Here is a 16274-nt window from a genome sequence, read left to right on the forward strand (position 1 = left end):
TCCAACAGGAGTGGCGGTCAAAACATTGTATCGTTTGGAACGACTTACAGATGAATCTATGTCTGAGGATGAAGAAGAGAAGTCTTCATCTAGTATGGAATTAGTTATGGATAAAATTGAACTAGGAGTAATGCAATTACCGCATATGATCTGGGCTCCAACAAAGTATAAACCACAACAGATTGCTCAGTTTATTTCTCTTCTTCAGATTAAAAATTGCAAAATTCGCAAAGCTGCTTTAGAAGCACGTATCGAAATCAATAGTGCATACAAGTTCTGAAAACAATGGAAAGAAACCGGAGGTACAATATTACCAGGTTACAGGTTTGCAACTGAGATCAAAAAGAAAAGGGAATAGTGCAAAGCTTACAGAAGAGCATTCGCTTTTTCTCAACAACTATGTGGAAAAACACCCCCACTTACATTATAAAAGATGCTACAACTTTGCTCTGTGCTGCTTTTGAAGACCTTATGATTAGTGATTCTGCTGTACATTGTCATATTACTGAAAAATTAGAGTTTACGCTTATTCGCACACAAGCAAGAGTAGTAGAACGAAACTCTGAATCTATAATTTAACAGCGCCGACAATTTGTTGAAAATCTTGAACCAATTAACTACTAAAATCCTTTAGCGGAAACCGTATACACATCTTCACATCCCTATTGTTATGCCCGAGCATATATATTAGAAGCAACTATATTTGTCAAAACATATACTACGCGATTGACACTTTTTTTACCGGATCTAGTAAACTAAAAAACTTGTGTTGGTCGTGATGTAATTCAATCATATTATTTGTATAAAGTGAGGCGTTCTGATGTAATGAAAGTTAATATTCTTCATAATTTCAATTAAAATAAGTACACCCTCAAAGTATCAGCAGTTTTGGAAATTGATTGTTATAATTGAGCAGCTATCAAAGACTTTATCTCACGTTAAGAGTGTTATAAGAGAGCATTGGCATCCAAGATAGCATATATACCCTTTTCATCTCAGATAATTATATAATGACAGTAACGGCATAATTCTGATGTGAACCCCTTTTCGATTTATTAGCTCCAAGTTCTTAAACTTAATTAGGAACACTGCTAAGATTAATTAAATGAAAAGCGGAATCCCCAAATGGCCTTCTGTACTCAGCTTCGTTATGACTTACTATTATATACAAATTCATTTGAAGGTTGATTTATCAAAATATTTGTAAAAGACAAAGACTGAACAAAGTGTAAAGTTATTATTTTATTAATGATATTAAAAGAGATATATATATGATTACAAGTATTATACCCGAGGGGTTCATATTATGCGAGTTAGATTTAAATAATTTTTTACTATTGTTTGTTATACGAGTAATATTAATTCACTGGGTAGTAGTTCTGCGTGAATTATTTCTTGATTGATCAAAGATATTTAATATTGTAGATATTACTTTGACTATTACTCACACTCCCCTATCCCATTTTAGATATACACAGAAAACTTTGTTATTATTTAAAAAAAAAATCTTCGATAATAAAAAGGTATACAGATTTTCAAAGTACTTGCTTGATTTCTTAACATCTCTCAAATTAAAACTCCTAAAACTACAATATTGACAAATCAATATAAATATCAGAGATGGTTTGTACAATAAGAATTAAAAACTAATCTATCATCAAACCTAGAAATCAGTTCTATGGGTGGGCAGTAATCATCTTAACTCTTTGTCTATTTATGCTTTTAACTCTAGGATACAACAATCCTTTAAAGATGGTTCTTAAATCTGTCTTTCTCAACAACTGCCCATCTTGATACGAAAGCAAACATTCAATTAAAGTACATTTTGATTCAGACAGTTTTTTACATTTTTTTGTAGCCCTGTTTTCTTCGATTTTAGAAATAATTTGCTCTGAGGTGGGGGCCTTTTCAAATCCTAAATCTTTCCAATATTGCAGTAAGTATAAGGACCTCCTCAAAGAAACCACTTCCTCCATCGAAATCGCCTGAGTTGCTGTCAAATAAAGAAACTTTGACGCAATAGATACATATCCGTCAAAATCGAGGTGCAACTCTAAAGGTAATGGTGTGTGAAAATGTTTATTCACAAAGTATACGGACTTGAAGCACCATTTATTTAAGCTCTGCTTCCGTTGATAGTCACGGAGCATGCGAGTACATGACATTGTTTTAGCAGCTTCAACGGGCGAAAAAAGGATGAAGTGTTCGTTCCGGGCCAAGGAAGCAGGAACACCAACACCAAGAAAAGGAACCAGTTTTGAATCATCATTATCGTTATGACTGAAGCCACCAGTCACAACGACCTCGAACTTATTAAATTTAATTTGTAACTCGTACCAGCTGCCTCCACCTTCATTTGTCTGTCTATCCATCTTTATGACCAGATCATTTGAATATATGTCATGCTTTGTAGTAAATGCAATGGCATCAACGGTTTTGTCTTTGTAATATACTTCCAGTTGTGAAATAAAAATCCAGCTATTGTCTTGATTAACAACAATAGCATGGACAAGTAATTCCTTTAGCTGCATAATAGTATATTCAATTGATTCGGTCTTTGTGTGCTTATCAAGTACAGAAGGTTCCCAGTCAATGGTAGCTTTATAATTAGATGAATCAAGTTCTGGAAACTTCAGAAAGAGGCTGCTAGGGAGAAAACTTGATGGTGAAGAAGACATAGCATATTTAATTTGACTTTGATAAAGTTCAAGCGCAGTTATCTTTTTCTGTACAGAACAAAGTAAGCGAGGTTTTTTAGCAATAGGGAAACTTGAATCTTCAGCATCTTTTTTTATTCCTCGCTTTCGAATTAGGCTAATAAAGATTTAGTTTATTAGGAATTAAGATAAAATTATATTTATTATACTCACACTGCTATTTCTCTTTTAAAAAAATTTACGGCAACGCGAAACATTTCGATCTGATTCTCAGTAACATAAACTGTCTTGATTACTGCAAGTTTATTGAACATCGTTTTGGTAAAATTAAGGTTATTTGCAAAATGAACACTTGAGATATCAAGTATCTTAAGGTTTGGAAGCTTCGCAAGATATTGTACATCAATCTTCCTAAACACTACTTCTATGTATGTGATGTTTCTAAACAAATAATCACATTCTATTTGCCATTCTGCGTGGACTCTGAAGACAGTAGTAATTAATCGATTATAATAACAGTCATACAGTAGTTTGTCGGTGACTGCCAGCTGGAATTTAGCTTTAATGGGCAAGTAGTTGTAAATAGTATCGCGAATAGCTTTATCAATTAATAATATCATGATTTGACTTGAAACTTTGATATGTGAAAGAGAAAGGGTTCTCTCCACACACCAGTTCACATTATTTTTACAAATCAAATCAAAACAAATAAACTATATATTTTTGTCATACTTTATCATCTGATTCTCACTTTACTCCTTAAAAATACAAATACAAATAAAAGACTTAGGAGAAAAAAATACAAGATTTATTTAATAGTAAATAAAACAACAATCCTTCGCACCACGCGTCATAGATAGAGGGTCAGATAGTATAACCAGCAGTTATAACAAAGAGGTTTTCAGATTAAATTGAAGAGTTTTTATTTATAATCTATAGAATTCTTAATGGTTTACTTACTGTCATAAATACCCAGGATTGGAGAAAGTGTATCTATTTTATTCTTGTAGTAAAATATAGTAAAATACATACGATACTATTTATACCCTTCTTGGCTTCTCGAAATCAATGTGTTTCGATACTAACAGGACTAACCAACGTGAAGGTGAGGGTATACTAGTCCCAAAAAATAAAGTGGCATTCAATAGACTGCTTGCTCGGTTAAACTCCCCCAACCTATGAGCCTACCTACTCTACGGTATAAAAATAGAGATGGCAAGGTTACTAGTATTGTTCGTAAGCTTCCACAAACTAGGAAGACCCCAGACTTGGCCATTGAATGCTCCCCACAGATCCTTATACCTTGCAATCTTACAAGAAAATTGCGATGAAAAGAAAAAAAAAAAAATAGAATGGTCCTGACCTTTATTTATATACTTTTTATTTTATTTTATTTTTTTGAAACTCCCTGTGAAAAAAAAAAAAAAAAAAAAAAAAAAAAAAAAAAAAAAAAATTATATCTTAGCTTTATTAATGTTAGATAACGCTTGTTCATTATTCTTAACAAACTCAATAGCTCTCTAATAAAGAAAAAGATTAAATATGCACTTTTACTTGCTTTATAATACAATTATATATACCTCTCTACCATCAAGCTTCTCAAAAACTTCTTCTAACCTTTGTGCTAACAAAAGGTCGCCTTTTACTTTGATTTTGCCGGTCATATAGGCTCTAACTCCTGTCATACTATACGATAATATGTGAATACTTCTTCTAATAGTATATAAAAGACTTTTACCCTCCAATAATAAAGTTCAATAAATCTGCATCATCAATTTGAATTTTGACAGTTTTAAGTTTGCTTTTGATACCAGCCCGTGTTTTTTCTTCAGATGTAGTAATTAACGGCATAATTTCATTGCCTACAAATGTAAAGTAAGTTAATTTTTTATCACTCTATTATTTCAACTTGTTTCTATTCTTACCTTGAAGCACAAGATACCTAAAAAGCATAACATTGTTTATTTAGTCTATTTTATAAATATACTGATGCTTTTTTTTCTTTTTGTATTTATACCATGTAGCAGCAACCTTTTTCCTTTTCATTACAGTGATAACATAAAGGCCTTTAACATTAGGCCAAAGGTTTTTATCTTCCTTTAATTGTCGTTCAAGTTCAGGGAGTAAAAGATTTGATACAAGTTTGGGCTCAATTGACATTTTATGCACAAAGAAAAACGAAAAAAGAAAAAGAAAAGAATAAATGGGAAAAAAAAGTACTTGTAAGAAACAAGTGATGCTAAATAATATTTAATAATGGGAAGAGTGAAATGCACAAAAGTCAAAAAGAATATTATTATTTTCACATGTAAAGAAGTTTGGAACTTATCTTAAAAGGAGGAAGGGATGGGGTTATTGAATTTCCTTCGTATCACACACAATTATGTTCTTGTGGGAAATGCATAAATAAAAATCTAAAAGGTAAGAACTCTTATTTAGCTCGACTAATTTAGCTTGGACGAGTTTTCTTTCGTTTCGTCAATAAACTACACAGTTAAATCAACGTAAACCAAATAGGTCCACTTATTTAGTCTTGCTCTATTTACTTCTCATATATTGAAGACGAATAATTGTAACCAGCTATGCTCCATTAAGATATATTAGTTTTAAAAAAAAAAAAAAAAAAAAAAAAAAAAAAAAAAATGTTAAGGCTTCATTTTAACAAGTGCCGGTATCACTGTTTATATTATATTTCCACTGCATACATCGTTTGATGGATTACTAAAGATAATCATATCTTTTTTCAGACCATATTGAATAGAAGCTTTGTCAATTTTATGCCTTTTTGAGGAATTGTTAAACATGCAAGCAATTAGGATAACTGTATTTACCTATTTATTTCCACTCAAAATAAATTGCATATTATAAATATGATATAAAATAATAGAATAAATATTATATTGATTAATGCTATGCTAAAGTACCATAATATTTTCTAAATTAAATAGAGGGTTAATTGTAATAGTGAAATAGACTCACTTATCTCATCTGGCAAATATAAATCTGTATGTATGCATGTTTATATAATAACAACTCACAATACACAGGTTTATTGATTCAACAAACGGGAATTTTAATTCCAATAAGATATCCTTACATTATGTAACATTTTTATTGCTGTATATACTTTTTTTTTACAATTTCAAATAAGCAAACATTTATCGTTTTCTAACTTCAAGTAACAGTAATGTTCCTACTGTGATTCCATAAAACATTAAAGTCTTACTGTTGTTTAATACAACATTTGTATGTGCAGTAGAAAGTTTCTGTTTACCAGCAGGCATACCCAATTGAGATGCAATACGATCTTTTAAAGTTGAAACAAGTGTATCTGGTAATAAGCCGTGTATTGTAATTTGTCCACCAGTTAAATTCCATTCAGGTTTATCAGGAAGATTAGGTGTTTGAACTACAACCGAGAATGAAGGCTATATGACAAAATATAATTAATATATACATATATATATACCTATTGTTTTTACAATGGTAATTATATACTTACATCTATTTGAGCTGTTCCCCAAGCTGGTTGCTCATCTGTACGAGGCCTCTTTTCTGCTTTGCTTTCATCATCCTCTGCTTTACGTACAGCAGGAGATACAGAGGGTGGAGGTGGTGCTACCATTGGAGCTGCGGCTGGTGGAGGAATAGCACTGGTAGCAGGCATAGGGCTTCCCATAGGTGAGCCATACATGCCTGGTGCTTGATTTATATAAGACTGGCCAGGAGCGTAATAAAGTGGTGATGAATATGCACCAGGAGGATAGTTTTGTTGACCTGGAATTTGAGGACCAATGGCGGTTCTAAAAATATATAGATACATATAAAATGAAAATTAATATTGCTATATTTGTATATGTATTATATATATATATAAAACATACTCTGCAGCTTGTTGCTGTTGGTGTTGCTTCAACTGTGCCATCTGTTCTTCAAAACTTGTTTGTTGAGCTCTTTGATTTGCTAATACCATAGTAGCCGTATGACCATCCCAAATAATTTTATCCTTTTTCTTTGCCTGTTCTTCTTGCTCTTTAATTCTTCTAGATGCATCAGCCTCATCAGAACCAAAAATATCTGGACGCAAACCAGAAATATTCTTCAAAATTTTAGCCACATCATTACCTTCTTGTAACAAATTACTTTCTCTCTGCTTGGCTTCCATAGCCATCTTTTGTTCCTTCCATTTAGGATCTAATAATTCAATACGCATATGTTCTGCCATTTCATCTACAGGAATTGCCTCACCACAACGAGGACAAATCTCAGTTGGAACAGTAGTTTTTGTAGTTTTTGCACCCAAAAATTTAGGCTTATAGTCGGTACGAATTTTAATAGGTGCAGTTGTATCTGGTATTTTAGGTACAGCAGCAGGCTGAATTGGTGCTTCAGTAGGCTCTTCATCAGATTGCTCCATATCTTCATTCTCTTCTTGCTGTTGTTCTACGGCAACTTCTTCAGAATTTCCTGAAGGCTCAGTAGATAATGCTGCCATACGTTTCTGAGCCAATGACATACTTTCTAATTCTTGTAAACTCATAGGTGGCGGCAAGTCCATTTGTTCATCTGCTTCTGTAAATTCAACTGTCTCAACCACGACAAAATCATTCCAGTCAATACTAGCATAAGCAACTAAATAGGATAAAAAAAATAAGTATATAAAAAAAAATAGAGTCTATCAGCCTTTATTTCTTACTTCTTTCTTTTTCTTCTTCATCGTTTCTCTTTTGCTTTTCAGCTTCTTGCCAAGCAACCCATTCAACACGCTCCTTAACTTGATCTAAAATATGATATTTATTTTCGATATTCTTCTTTAATTTCTCCTGAAGATCCTTGGGTGGTAAAAATACTTTAGTGTATTGTTTGACAAGTTCGGTAAAGTAAGGAAATAAACTATGTGAAGGACGTAAAAAGTCAAACTGGTAATTTCTAGATTCACGTTGTGCGAGTTGGTTAATAAAAGCACGACCATTACGAGCAGCGAATTGTGCTGTTAATTTCATAATATCCCTATTGCAATGTTAAAATTAGTAATCTCATAATTAAAATCGTATTTAAAACAAAAATTTACAGATCTTGAGCAGACATGGCAGGTAGGGGTGCTGAAAACTCAAAAGGCTCAGGCTCTTTAGGTGCAAGATTAACAGGCTCTTGTGGTGGTGTTGCCTGGGCTTGTTCTTCATTTTGATTACTTGGTTGTTGTGCTAGCAAAAAGAAAAGAAAGTTAGTATTACATATTATATCCATATATTTTTTTTTCTTCAACTAATTATCTTTACCTTTGCCTTCTTTAAACTCTTGATATTTGAATCTATAATATGCATAGTAAGGATCATTGGGATTTAAGAAATTAAATCGACCATCTTTATTATTTTCACGAATATGATTTTCTAATTCTGGTCCTTTAGTAGACAAGTTAGCTGCAGCTCTGTCAATCATTTCTATTTAACAAAAATTGAATATTTATTAGTATCTCAAAAAGCATGTTGTTCATGTCAAATCATACTTCTGATATCTGGAGGAGGGTAAATGATACCAGTGACAGCAGGGCCATCATTAGGTGTTCCATTAGGAGTGTGTTGTTCCACTTCCATAGCAGACATGATTAAAAATATAAAAAAGAAAAACAAATGGTATAAAATAACAAAATAAAAAAAAAAATATTTTTTCCAATTTCTATGAAATTAGTTATATTATTTTTATTGGTAGTGAATAATCATTATTTTGCTTATTGTTTGCTCATTTTCATTAAAGAATGTAAATTTTAGATTTTTTTGTTTCTACTATTTTTTTTTTTCTTAAATGGATATACATTAGTTCGAATTTAAGGTTTTAGTGTTGCCCGGATTACATAGCTTAAAGTAATAATCAAGATTTAATAAAGAATAACTCTTTTACAAATTAATTACGCCTTTATTTTAGTTCATTATGTATAGGTAATTTTTTTAAAATTACACTTTAGAACCAAAAAAATGATAATCTAATGCCAAATTAGCCAATATATTGGACAATTGCTAAAAATCATGTCTTGTAAAGAAAAATCTAAATAAGTGTGTATACCAAAAAAAAAAAAAAAAAAAAAAAAAAAAAAAACTAATTTTGTGAAATAATACAAACTATTACTGTTGTATGTATGCTATACATGTATAATTAAAAAAAAAAAATCCTAGAATATTTAATCAAGCTGAATATTAGTCCAATTAATAAATAATGGTTAATGATTTGGTTATTGCATAAATGTAAATTTATTGTAGCTTCATTTAACATGTTATTATATTTTAATTTTAACAAATTGAAGAGGTAATGATAGCGCTATATAAGCTCATTACAATATATCAATGATTTTAGAAGAGTGCTTGATATCATACACATATATGCTCACAATTTCCGTCTTTATGGTAAAAATAGGTATCTATGTTAATACAGGATAGCTTCTTGTACTATTATCTGAAGTTTCAATAATAGTATACTGTACTGCTACATTTTTTCCAAAAAAATAAAAAAGGAAGGAAAAACAGAAATATTTAAAATATTTTAAAATATTTTACATTATTGCCTAATTTTTTTTTTTTGCATATTTTTTTTTCTCTTTTCATTCCTTACATATCTTTATATATGGTATCATTTGCAGAATTTCTAATAATTTATATGATAGGAGGGATAACCCTTTTACCGATTATTGGTCTGGCCACCATTATGTATATGATGGGCAATATAAAGCCCTTACTTCCTAACCAAAAGCCAACGCCTAAACTAATGGAAAAGGAAGATCCGAACGATGCAAATGTTACAAAGGGTTGGATTCGCCTCATTAACCAATATCAACCTAAAATGCCCGAAATTCATTCAGGACATAATACCAATGGAGGTATTATATCTGGTATACAATCCTATGTCAGTGGAGGAAATAATAATGGCAATAATAACAATAGTAATAATACTAATAACAAGAATAAAAAAGGCGTTTATTATGCTGTATTAAAAAATGGCATCTTGTCCTGCTATGAATCTGAAAAACAACAAGAAGTCATCATGTCTCTTTCATTGCAAGATTATCATGTTTCCTTATATCCTCCAAACTCAGAAACAAAGCCTGAAGGCGAGATTTATGGTCGTAGAGCCGTTATCCGTTTAACTCCTTCCAACCTTCAACATAATAACATTAACAATGATAAAAACAAGTTTGGCCTTTCAACTGCTTATACGTTATCCGAAGATGATATTACAAGTATACCTTCAAGAATACTTTATTTAACTTGTGCGCGTAATATCGATAAAGAAGATTGGTACTTTAGTCTTATTAAAGCTCATCATATATTATATAAAGATGCTCTCTCAGCACTTGAAAATGATACTCAATATATAATGATGGATAATACACATTTTGATGCATCTGCTTTAAATGACTTGATTCAGCAAATACAATCGACTCCTAATTGTCAGCAAACTGCCTGGATTAACGCCATTCTTGGTCGCTTATTTTTAGGGATGTATAAAACAGATAGATTAAAAAACATCGTGGAAATGAAAATAAGAAAAAAGATTGATAAAACAAAACGACCTTCATTTCTGGATGAAATCCATGTGCGTGATGTTGATGTGGGTCAATCAGTACCTTTTATTACTGAACCCCAATTACTATCTTTAACTCCTGAAGGTGAAGTGATTGTGGAAGCTAAAATAGAATACAAAGGTGGATTAACTATTGAAATTGAAACTGATTTCAATTGGTCTTATTCATCACGTATGAAGCCGATCCGAATGAATTTAGTTTTGGCCGTATCATTAAAAAGATTGGCTGGTAAAATGATGTTCAAATTGAAAGCACCACCTACTAATCGCTTTTGGCTGGGATTTTTTGAAATGCCTGAAATGGAGTGGAAGATTACTCCTATCGTAGCCGATAAAACGATCAAGTTAGGTATCATCACAAATGCAATTGAATCTCGTATCCGTGAAGTAATGGCTGAGACCTTTGTTTTACCGAACATGGAAGATACGGCTTTTTGCTCTTCAGGTGGTAAAGGTGGTATCTTTGGAGAATATGTAAAAGTAGAAATAAAAAATCAGAAGACGCAAGCAGATTTTGCTCCTAATGGTGACAATATTAAACATAGAAGAACAAGTTCAAATCCCTCAATAGTGTCTTCTTCATCGAGTAAATGCCAGTCTACAGCAGTTAATGATTTACTTAAAGAAATACATTCTGTACCTAGTACAGCTCAAAAGCGTCCTACTTCTGTTGGTGATATATTTAAAACCAAAGAGCGTCGAGCAGAATCCCCATCTGATCTTATCTCTAATGTAGATATAGACGATAACAATAGAACAGATGTGGAATCCTGTACTGTAGCCTCACATAAATTAGAGTTGACTCACCCTTCACCTGAAATGCAGGTATCAAATACTATGGATGATAGTTCATCACTTAAATCTATGGATCAACTTTCCTTAACTGAATCAACAGTAACAATAGCAGGTTCTACTTCAACTGCAAGTAGTGGTAGTAAATGGTCAAAAACTTCATTTTTAAGAAAACGTGTCAAAAAGATGGATAATGATAATAATGACGTTGAAAGCATTAGTGCAAAGAAGGGTTTTCTTAATAAAATCAATAATCTTTTACCAACAGAAAAAGACAATAATCTTGACTCATTATCTATTCAATCAGCTTCTACAACATCTTCCAGTAATTCTACTAATAGTAAGATGAATTCTTTTAGAAATATGGCAGAAAATTTTATTTCTAAGAGATTAGCTCACCATGAAGAAGACAAAGATGACCTCTTTAAACCGATTAGTACAGAAAGAAAGGAAATATATGCAGATAGGATAGCCGATATGCGTAAAAGAGTAGAAGAAAGTAGAATTTCGACAAATTCGTCAACCATATTACCATCAACAATTCAAGATCCTGCTACTGCCAATTTTGCCGCTGTAAATTTGAGCGAGACAGCAACCTCTTTATATGATAATAATAAAGAATTAGTGAAAATCATAGAAGAAAAACAGCAGCAGATACCTTCCTCTCCACCTATAAAACCTCGACGTAATAGATCAATATCAGATTCCTATAATTCAGCAACAATAACAACAACAACAACAACAACAACGACAGCGAATACTATTACCATAAATCAATTATCATCGTCATTGGATCAACAACTTTTAAAACCACAGCCCCCACTCCCACCAAGAAGAAACTCGACTCCCCCTTCTGCTTCTAATGATTTATTAGCCTCATTACCAACTGATAATACATCAGTAAATACGCATTCAGTAACAGCAGCGATAAAATCTAATACTGAAGATGAAACCGTAAATAGTTTTATACCAACCGATGAGCACCCTGCAGAAATAATAACAGAAAAGACTATTGATCAAAGACAACCTCCTGCTCTTCCTACCAAGCCAAGACCAGATATAGCTCAAATGAATGTCAATAATAATAAAGACATTCAACACTTATATCACTCTCCACCACCCTTGCCGACTACACCTAGGCCTATTACTTCAAGAAAGGTTTTATTGGACAATGAAAAAAGCAAGCCCAATATGTTATCTTCACCTTTATATGAAGAAAATTTTAAACATGAAGATTCATTAGCATCAAAATTATCTTTTGAAAGGGACCCTTTAGCATTTGGGACTCAAAAGAATAATGAAGAACACCCTACTGGTTCCCCAGCCATTCCTCCAAGACATTATCAAAATAATTGATTAGAGAAAATAAATAAAAGTTTATTATTATTATTATTTTATGTTTGTAATAGCCATTTGTGGTTAGTTTTTTATACAAAATATATTAATTGACTACTATATTATTAAAGTGTGTAATATTAGGCAAAAGATATTTGTTATTTATTATATACTCGATTAGAAATGGTCTCCTTTAAAGTTCAAACACATGCATATATGTATTATTAACAAGATATGGAAGTACCGTTATTAAAATTTACCAAAGATCAAGTGTATCGGAGGGCCATTCATTTTTCTCTTTAAAATTCCAATATTCACCTGTAAATTTCCATGTATGCCCCACTTCTGCATTTGCTTCATCCAGATTGTCCATAGAATAAAAGCTGGGTTTTTCGTAGGGATCTTCTACTAGTTTGAACCATCGAGGATTCCAAGGAATACCTTTTTCTGCAAATATAGCACGAGTTTCACGTTGCTTCTTTTCTATTCTTAATTTTTCTCTTTCTGCCTCCTGCACTTTACCTTCCTCGTAAAGGCGCTGGTCAGGTCTATAGCGTGAATCTGTCTTTGGCAATTTATCTTTTTCGATAGGAGTAATTTCATTAAGCTCGATAGCAAATTGAGAGAAACCATAGTATTTTTTACAATGATCCAAATTTGTTGGGTATGTAGCTTTCCAGATCACAGATAAAGTACGACCATCCATATTAACGTCTTCAGCCAATTGATCACTCCATTTACCGACCATTTTCTTCACTTTTTTGCCTTCTGAAGTATAGAATAGACCCACTACATTGTTACGTTCTTTGGGTGCACTAAATAGACCACCACCTGTCCCTTCTTTAAAGACAATGACACCATATTCTCCCGTTGTTTGATTCATCACTTTCATTTCACCTACATGCTCTAAATATTTTTCTCCTGCAATCATATTACGCATCCAACTCGATGGTTTCACATATGTGTAATGCTCATTACTACCTGGTAGTTCCACATGATAAGTACCTTCTGATATAAATTCTAATGATTTACCCCAGAATTTACTTTTAACCTTTGAACACTGCCAGTATTTATATTGGCGTGATTCTGCATGTGAAGCAATAATGAGTGGATGATGTGATACTTTTTCTGAAATAAAGCGAAACCCTTTATCAGGTCTAACACATTCATAAGTTTCTGACATAATTGGATTAAAAGGCTAAAAAAAAAGAAAAGAAAATGTATCAGAAATACAAGTACACGCATTTTATTATTATCATTATTATTATTATATATACCTTTCGTCCTGTTCTCCATTGGGCGCATGCATAACTAGAAATAGCAAATGCTGCTACATACATCAATCTATCCATACTGTTCTCACATTTTGCTGCTTTATCTAATAGTTCTGAATATTCTAAATCTTCACATGCTTTTTGCAGCATACTCAAAGGTTCATTCATGCTCACGGGCATAGCAATTTGAGAAAGATCTTTGCCTATATTCTTTCGGAATATAGATAAGATAGATGCTTCATCACGTACTGTAGGTGAGGGAAGTGTTTGACGTCGATGGAAATTAGAAGGTCTAGATATCATGTCAATAAAATGGGATTCTTCTAAGATATTATTATTATTCAAAATTGAATCTGTACAATAATTTCTGTTAGAGAAATATACATACTATTTGTATTTTTTTTTTTTTTTTAAGAAAAAAAAAAGGGGGTACCTTTTTCTTCTTCATCTGTTGTAGTTGATAAGGTTGAACTATCACCTGAAAATATAGCATGATGAGGATCATTATAATCATCATCATCACTTGAAATTATAACAGACTCAGCATCATAAAATTGATCTGATATACACGAATTCTGTATTGAGGAACATGAAGCACTACTATTAGTACGTAGTAAACTGTCCTGGGGTCTATTTACATTTGTATCCTCTGGTATTTTCACTTTAGAATGTGATCTTGACATGGATAAAGTACTTAACGTTGGATCAGTGTTTAATAGATGTTGAATAATAGACTGAATTTCTTTCCAATATATTATCTGATCATTAGCTAAGGTAGCAATCTTCTCGTGCTCACTCACTAATGTGTAATACTTGGGGTCTGGTTGCATTTCTTTCATCAATAAATCAGTATTTCGTTTAATTATAGCAATATTAGAAGATAACAATTCAGCATTGCGTATTCCTGTATCTATATAAGACCAAAGTGTATCAGCACTATGATAATCAGCATGAATAGATGAACGGGATAAATTCATATCTAAAACTGTAGGGTATTGATTCTCTTGCTGTCCTTCTTCTTCTTTTTCTTTTTCTTGCTTCTGAGAATTGTTACCATAAGCACTGGAGTCATGATACTCTAGTTCTTCTTTCTTATATGACTTTAAAGCAGTTGTCCATTTTTCATAATCCTCGTTTGTCTGACAACGTAAATGAAATAAGCTTGAACCAGAGTCGATATGAATGGTACGTTGTTGAGGGCTTAGGGAAATAGTGGATAGAAGGATTTGAACTGATCCACGCGTTAAACTGGTAGGTGATGCTGAATAAGATAAAACACCTGATTTTGATAACTCAAACCATCTCTTAGCCCATCCTTGTAATTTCTTTCTTCGCTTTTTTAATAACCAGCCAGATATCTCAGCTTTTGGATGTTCTAATGCCCCTTCCATATTCGGATCAACTAAAGCTACTGAAAATGTAACAATTTTGGGTGTGTTTTTTGAAAATGTATTATCTATTTAAAAAGAAAAAAGAAAAAAAAGGGATAAGATCAGTATGCTCTATGTGTAACCATACTGTCAAAAAAAAAAAAAAAAAATGTTACCAAATACAAGAATATAATTTCCAGGATCATGTACAGTATATGATCCTTCTATTTTTGTTTTCGCAGAATTTATATATTCGATTGGAATAATTTCTACCAAGTCTACTCTTTCTTTTAACTTTTCAGATGCAATCGATTTCGATCGACTTCGCGATTGCATTTTAAAACTATTTACAGAAGAAGATTCATCTTGTTGATCAAAGTTAATGTACAAGATCAGAAAAACAAAATTTAAAAGTTTTTTTTTTTTACTTCTTTTCTTTTACCTATTTTTTTTGTTGTGTAGGGAATAGATTGATCAGATTGTGCCTTTAAGATAATATCAGAGGAAGAAGGTAACGGTGTATGTCCCAGTCTATGATAAAGACCGAACGAGATATTATTTTTTTTAGTTATAAATGTCCACCTGATTGTCGTACCTTTTATTGGTACATATATATAATGAAGATAGAAATCCCTTGGTTGAACTTGGATCACTTCCATGTTTTATTATACGAGCTTAAATATATGCAGGGGAGGGGGAAAAAAAATTAAAAATAAAGAAATGCGATAATGTTATATATAATAAATATAGAAAAAAAAAAAAAGGAAGACATATCATTCTCTATAAGCATTTCTTATATTATTAAAATGGAGATCAAAAATCTAACACAGAGTAATAACTTCTAAATATAATCATTTTTAAGTTAATAATAATATAGCATAAATTTGTTGATGTTGCTTTATCATATCTTCATTATAAATATTATATGAATAGACAAAATAACGAGACTTTTTCGTTAAATTTCTTGAATATAACTGAATTGTATAGATAGAGTTAAAAATATCAAAAAGTCAAATCATGTATAATATTTAATGTTTTTAAGATTTGGCAGCTCTTACAATATCTATTAAAAAAAAAACGACTATCACTTACTTGAGGTTGTACAGACAATTCAATGCATAACTCTCTAAAATTATTAGAAGTTCTAATGCGTCTAAATTTCTGAAATAAAAAAAAAAAAAAAAAAAAAAATAAGATGTGACAATATATTAAATTTTTTTGCCCGGACCGGATTAAATAGCATAATGGTTAAGAGAAATGATGAAGAGTAGAAA

At 31.7% G+C, this 16274-nt stretch overlaps 6 protein-coding genes across 6 annotated transcripts; 2 read left to right on the forward strand and 4 right to left on the reverse strand.

Annotated features, from left to right (window-relative positions):
- Positions 1–58: 58 nt before the first annotated feature.
- BX663DRAFT_550041 (uncharacterized protein) lies at positions 59–579 on the forward strand (the record flags this gene model as incomplete). The annotated part of the gene is made up of 2 exons (XM_051531192.1): positions 59–263; positions 434–579. 2 exons carry the CDS (start codon positions 59–61, stop codon positions 577–579), a joined length of 351 nt encoding a protein of 116 aa, XP_051385197.1.
- A 777-nt stretch (positions 580–1356) lies between these two features.
- Positions 1357–2714, reverse strand: BX663DRAFT_502126 (uncharacterized protein). The gene is made up of 2 exons (XM_051526561.1): positions 1664–2714; positions 1357–1586 (listed from the first exon to the last, which is right to left on the reverse strand). Exon 1 carries the CDS (start codon positions 2676–2678, stop codon positions 1677–1679), a length of 1002 nt encoding a protein of 333 aa, XP_051385198.1. The 5' UTR covers positions 2679–2714; the 3' UTR covers positions 1357–1586; positions 1664–1676.
- A 1385-nt stretch (positions 2715–4099) lies between these two features.
- BX663DRAFT_502131 (uncharacterized protein) lies at positions 4100–5274 on the reverse strand. Its single transcript, XM_051526562.1, has 5 exons — positions 4675–5274; positions 4583–4599; positions 4396–4519; positions 4238–4343; positions 4100–4177 (listed from the first exon to the last, which is right to left on the reverse strand). The coding sequence occupies exons 1-5, from the start codon at positions 4815–4817 to the stop codon at positions 4112–4114; spliced, it is 456 nt and encodes a 151-aa protein (XP_051385199.1). The 5' UTR covers positions 4818–5274; the 3' UTR covers positions 4100–4111.
- A 300-nt stretch (positions 5275–5574) lies between these two features.
- Positions 5575–8436, reverse strand: BX663DRAFT_502133 (Pre-mRNA splicing factor PRP21 like protein-domain-containing protein). The gene is made up of 6 exons (XM_051526563.1): positions 7937–8436; positions 7729–7861; positions 7354–7667; positions 6542–7289; positions 6160–6460; positions 5575–6085 (listed from the first exon to the last, which is right to left on the reverse strand). Exons 1-6 carry the CDS (start codon positions 8094–8096, stop codon positions 5816–5818), a joined length of 1926 nt encoding a protein of 641 aa, XP_051385200.1. The 5' UTR covers positions 8097–8436; the 3' UTR covers positions 5575–5815.
- A 790-nt stretch (positions 8437–9226) lies between these two features.
- On the forward strand, positions 9227–12438 carry BX663DRAFT_502134 (uncharacterized protein). The gene has a single exon (XM_051526564.1). It carries the CDS (start codon positions 9273–9275, stop codon positions 12375–12377), a length of 3105 nt encoding a protein of 1034 aa, XP_051385201.1. The 5' UTR covers positions 9227–9272; the 3' UTR covers positions 12378–12438.
- On the reverse strand, positions 12439–15767 carry BX663DRAFT_502136 (Oxysterol-binding protein-domain-containing protein). Its single transcript, XM_051526565.1, has 6 exons — positions 15596–15767; positions 15443–15531; positions 15177–15365; positions 14064–15086; positions 13634–13983; positions 12439–13554 (listed from the first exon to the last, which is right to left on the reverse strand). Exons 3-6 carry the CDS (start codon positions 15334–15336, stop codon positions 12613–12615), a joined length of 2475 nt encoding a protein of 824 aa, XP_051385202.1. The 5' UTR covers positions 15337–15365; positions 15443–15531; positions 15596–15767; the 3' UTR covers positions 12439–12612.
- Between the last annotated feature and the right edge of the window lie 507 nt (positions 15768–16274).

The sequence above is a fragment of the Cokeromyces recurvatus genome (genome assembly GCF_025118155.1).
Source record: "Cokeromyces recurvatus strain NRRL 2243 chromosome Unknown BX663scaffold_6, whole genome shotgun sequence".
NCBI classification, from domain to species: Eukaryota; Fungi; Mucoromycota; class Mucoromycetes; order Mucorales; family Mucoraceae; genus Cokeromyces; species Cokeromyces recurvatus.

Excerpts from the sequence above, each read along its gene's own strand:
- BX663DRAFT_502126 (XM_051526561.1), bottom strand. The coding sequence starts at position 2,678 with ATGTCTTCTTCACCATCAAGTTTTCTCCCTAGCAGCCTCTTTCTGAAG.
- BX663DRAFT_502131 (XM_051526562.1), bottom strand. The coding sequence starts at position 4,817 with ATGTCAATTGAGCCCAAACTTGTATCAAATCTTTTACTCCCTGAACTT. Across the intron at positions 4,344-4,395 it reads TTGAACTTTATTATTGGAGG|TATGACAGGAGTTAGAGCCT; the intron begins GTAAAAGTCTTT and ends ATTATCGTATAG. Across the intron at positions 4,178-4,237 it reads AGAAGCTTGATGGTAGAGAG|AGAGCTATTGAGTTTGTTAA; the intron begins GTATATATAATT and ends TTTCTTTATTAG.
- BX663DRAFT_502133 (XM_051526563.1), bottom strand. The coding sequence starts at position 8,096 with ATGATTGACAGAGCTGCAGCTAACTTGTCTACTAAAGGACCAGAATTA. Across the intron at positions 7,862-7,936 it reads AGAGTTTAAAGAAGGCAAAG|CACAACAACCAAGTAATCAA; the intron begins GTAAAGATAATT and ends TCTTTTTGCTAG. Across the intron at positions 7,290-7,353 it reads TGAAGAAGAAAAAGAAAGAA|TTGCTTATGCTAGTATTGAC; the intron begins GTAAGAAATAAA and ends TATCCTATTTAG.
- BX663DRAFT_502134 (XM_051526564.1), top strand. The coding sequence starts at position 9,273 with ATGGTATCATTTGCAGAATTTCTAATAATTTATATGATAGGAGGGATA.
- BX663DRAFT_502136 (XM_051526565.1), bottom strand. The coding sequence starts at position 15,336 with ATGCAATCGCGAAGTCGATCGAAATCGATTGCATCTGAAAAGTTAAAA. Across the intron at positions 15,087-15,176 it reads AAATTATATTCTTGTATTTG|ATAATACATTTTCAAAAAAC; the intron begins GTAACATTTTTT and ends CTTTTTAAATAG. Across the intron at positions 13,555-13,633 it reads AATGGAGAACAGGACGAAAG|CCTTTTAATCCAATTATGTC; the intron begins GTATATATAATA and ends CTTTTTTTTTAG.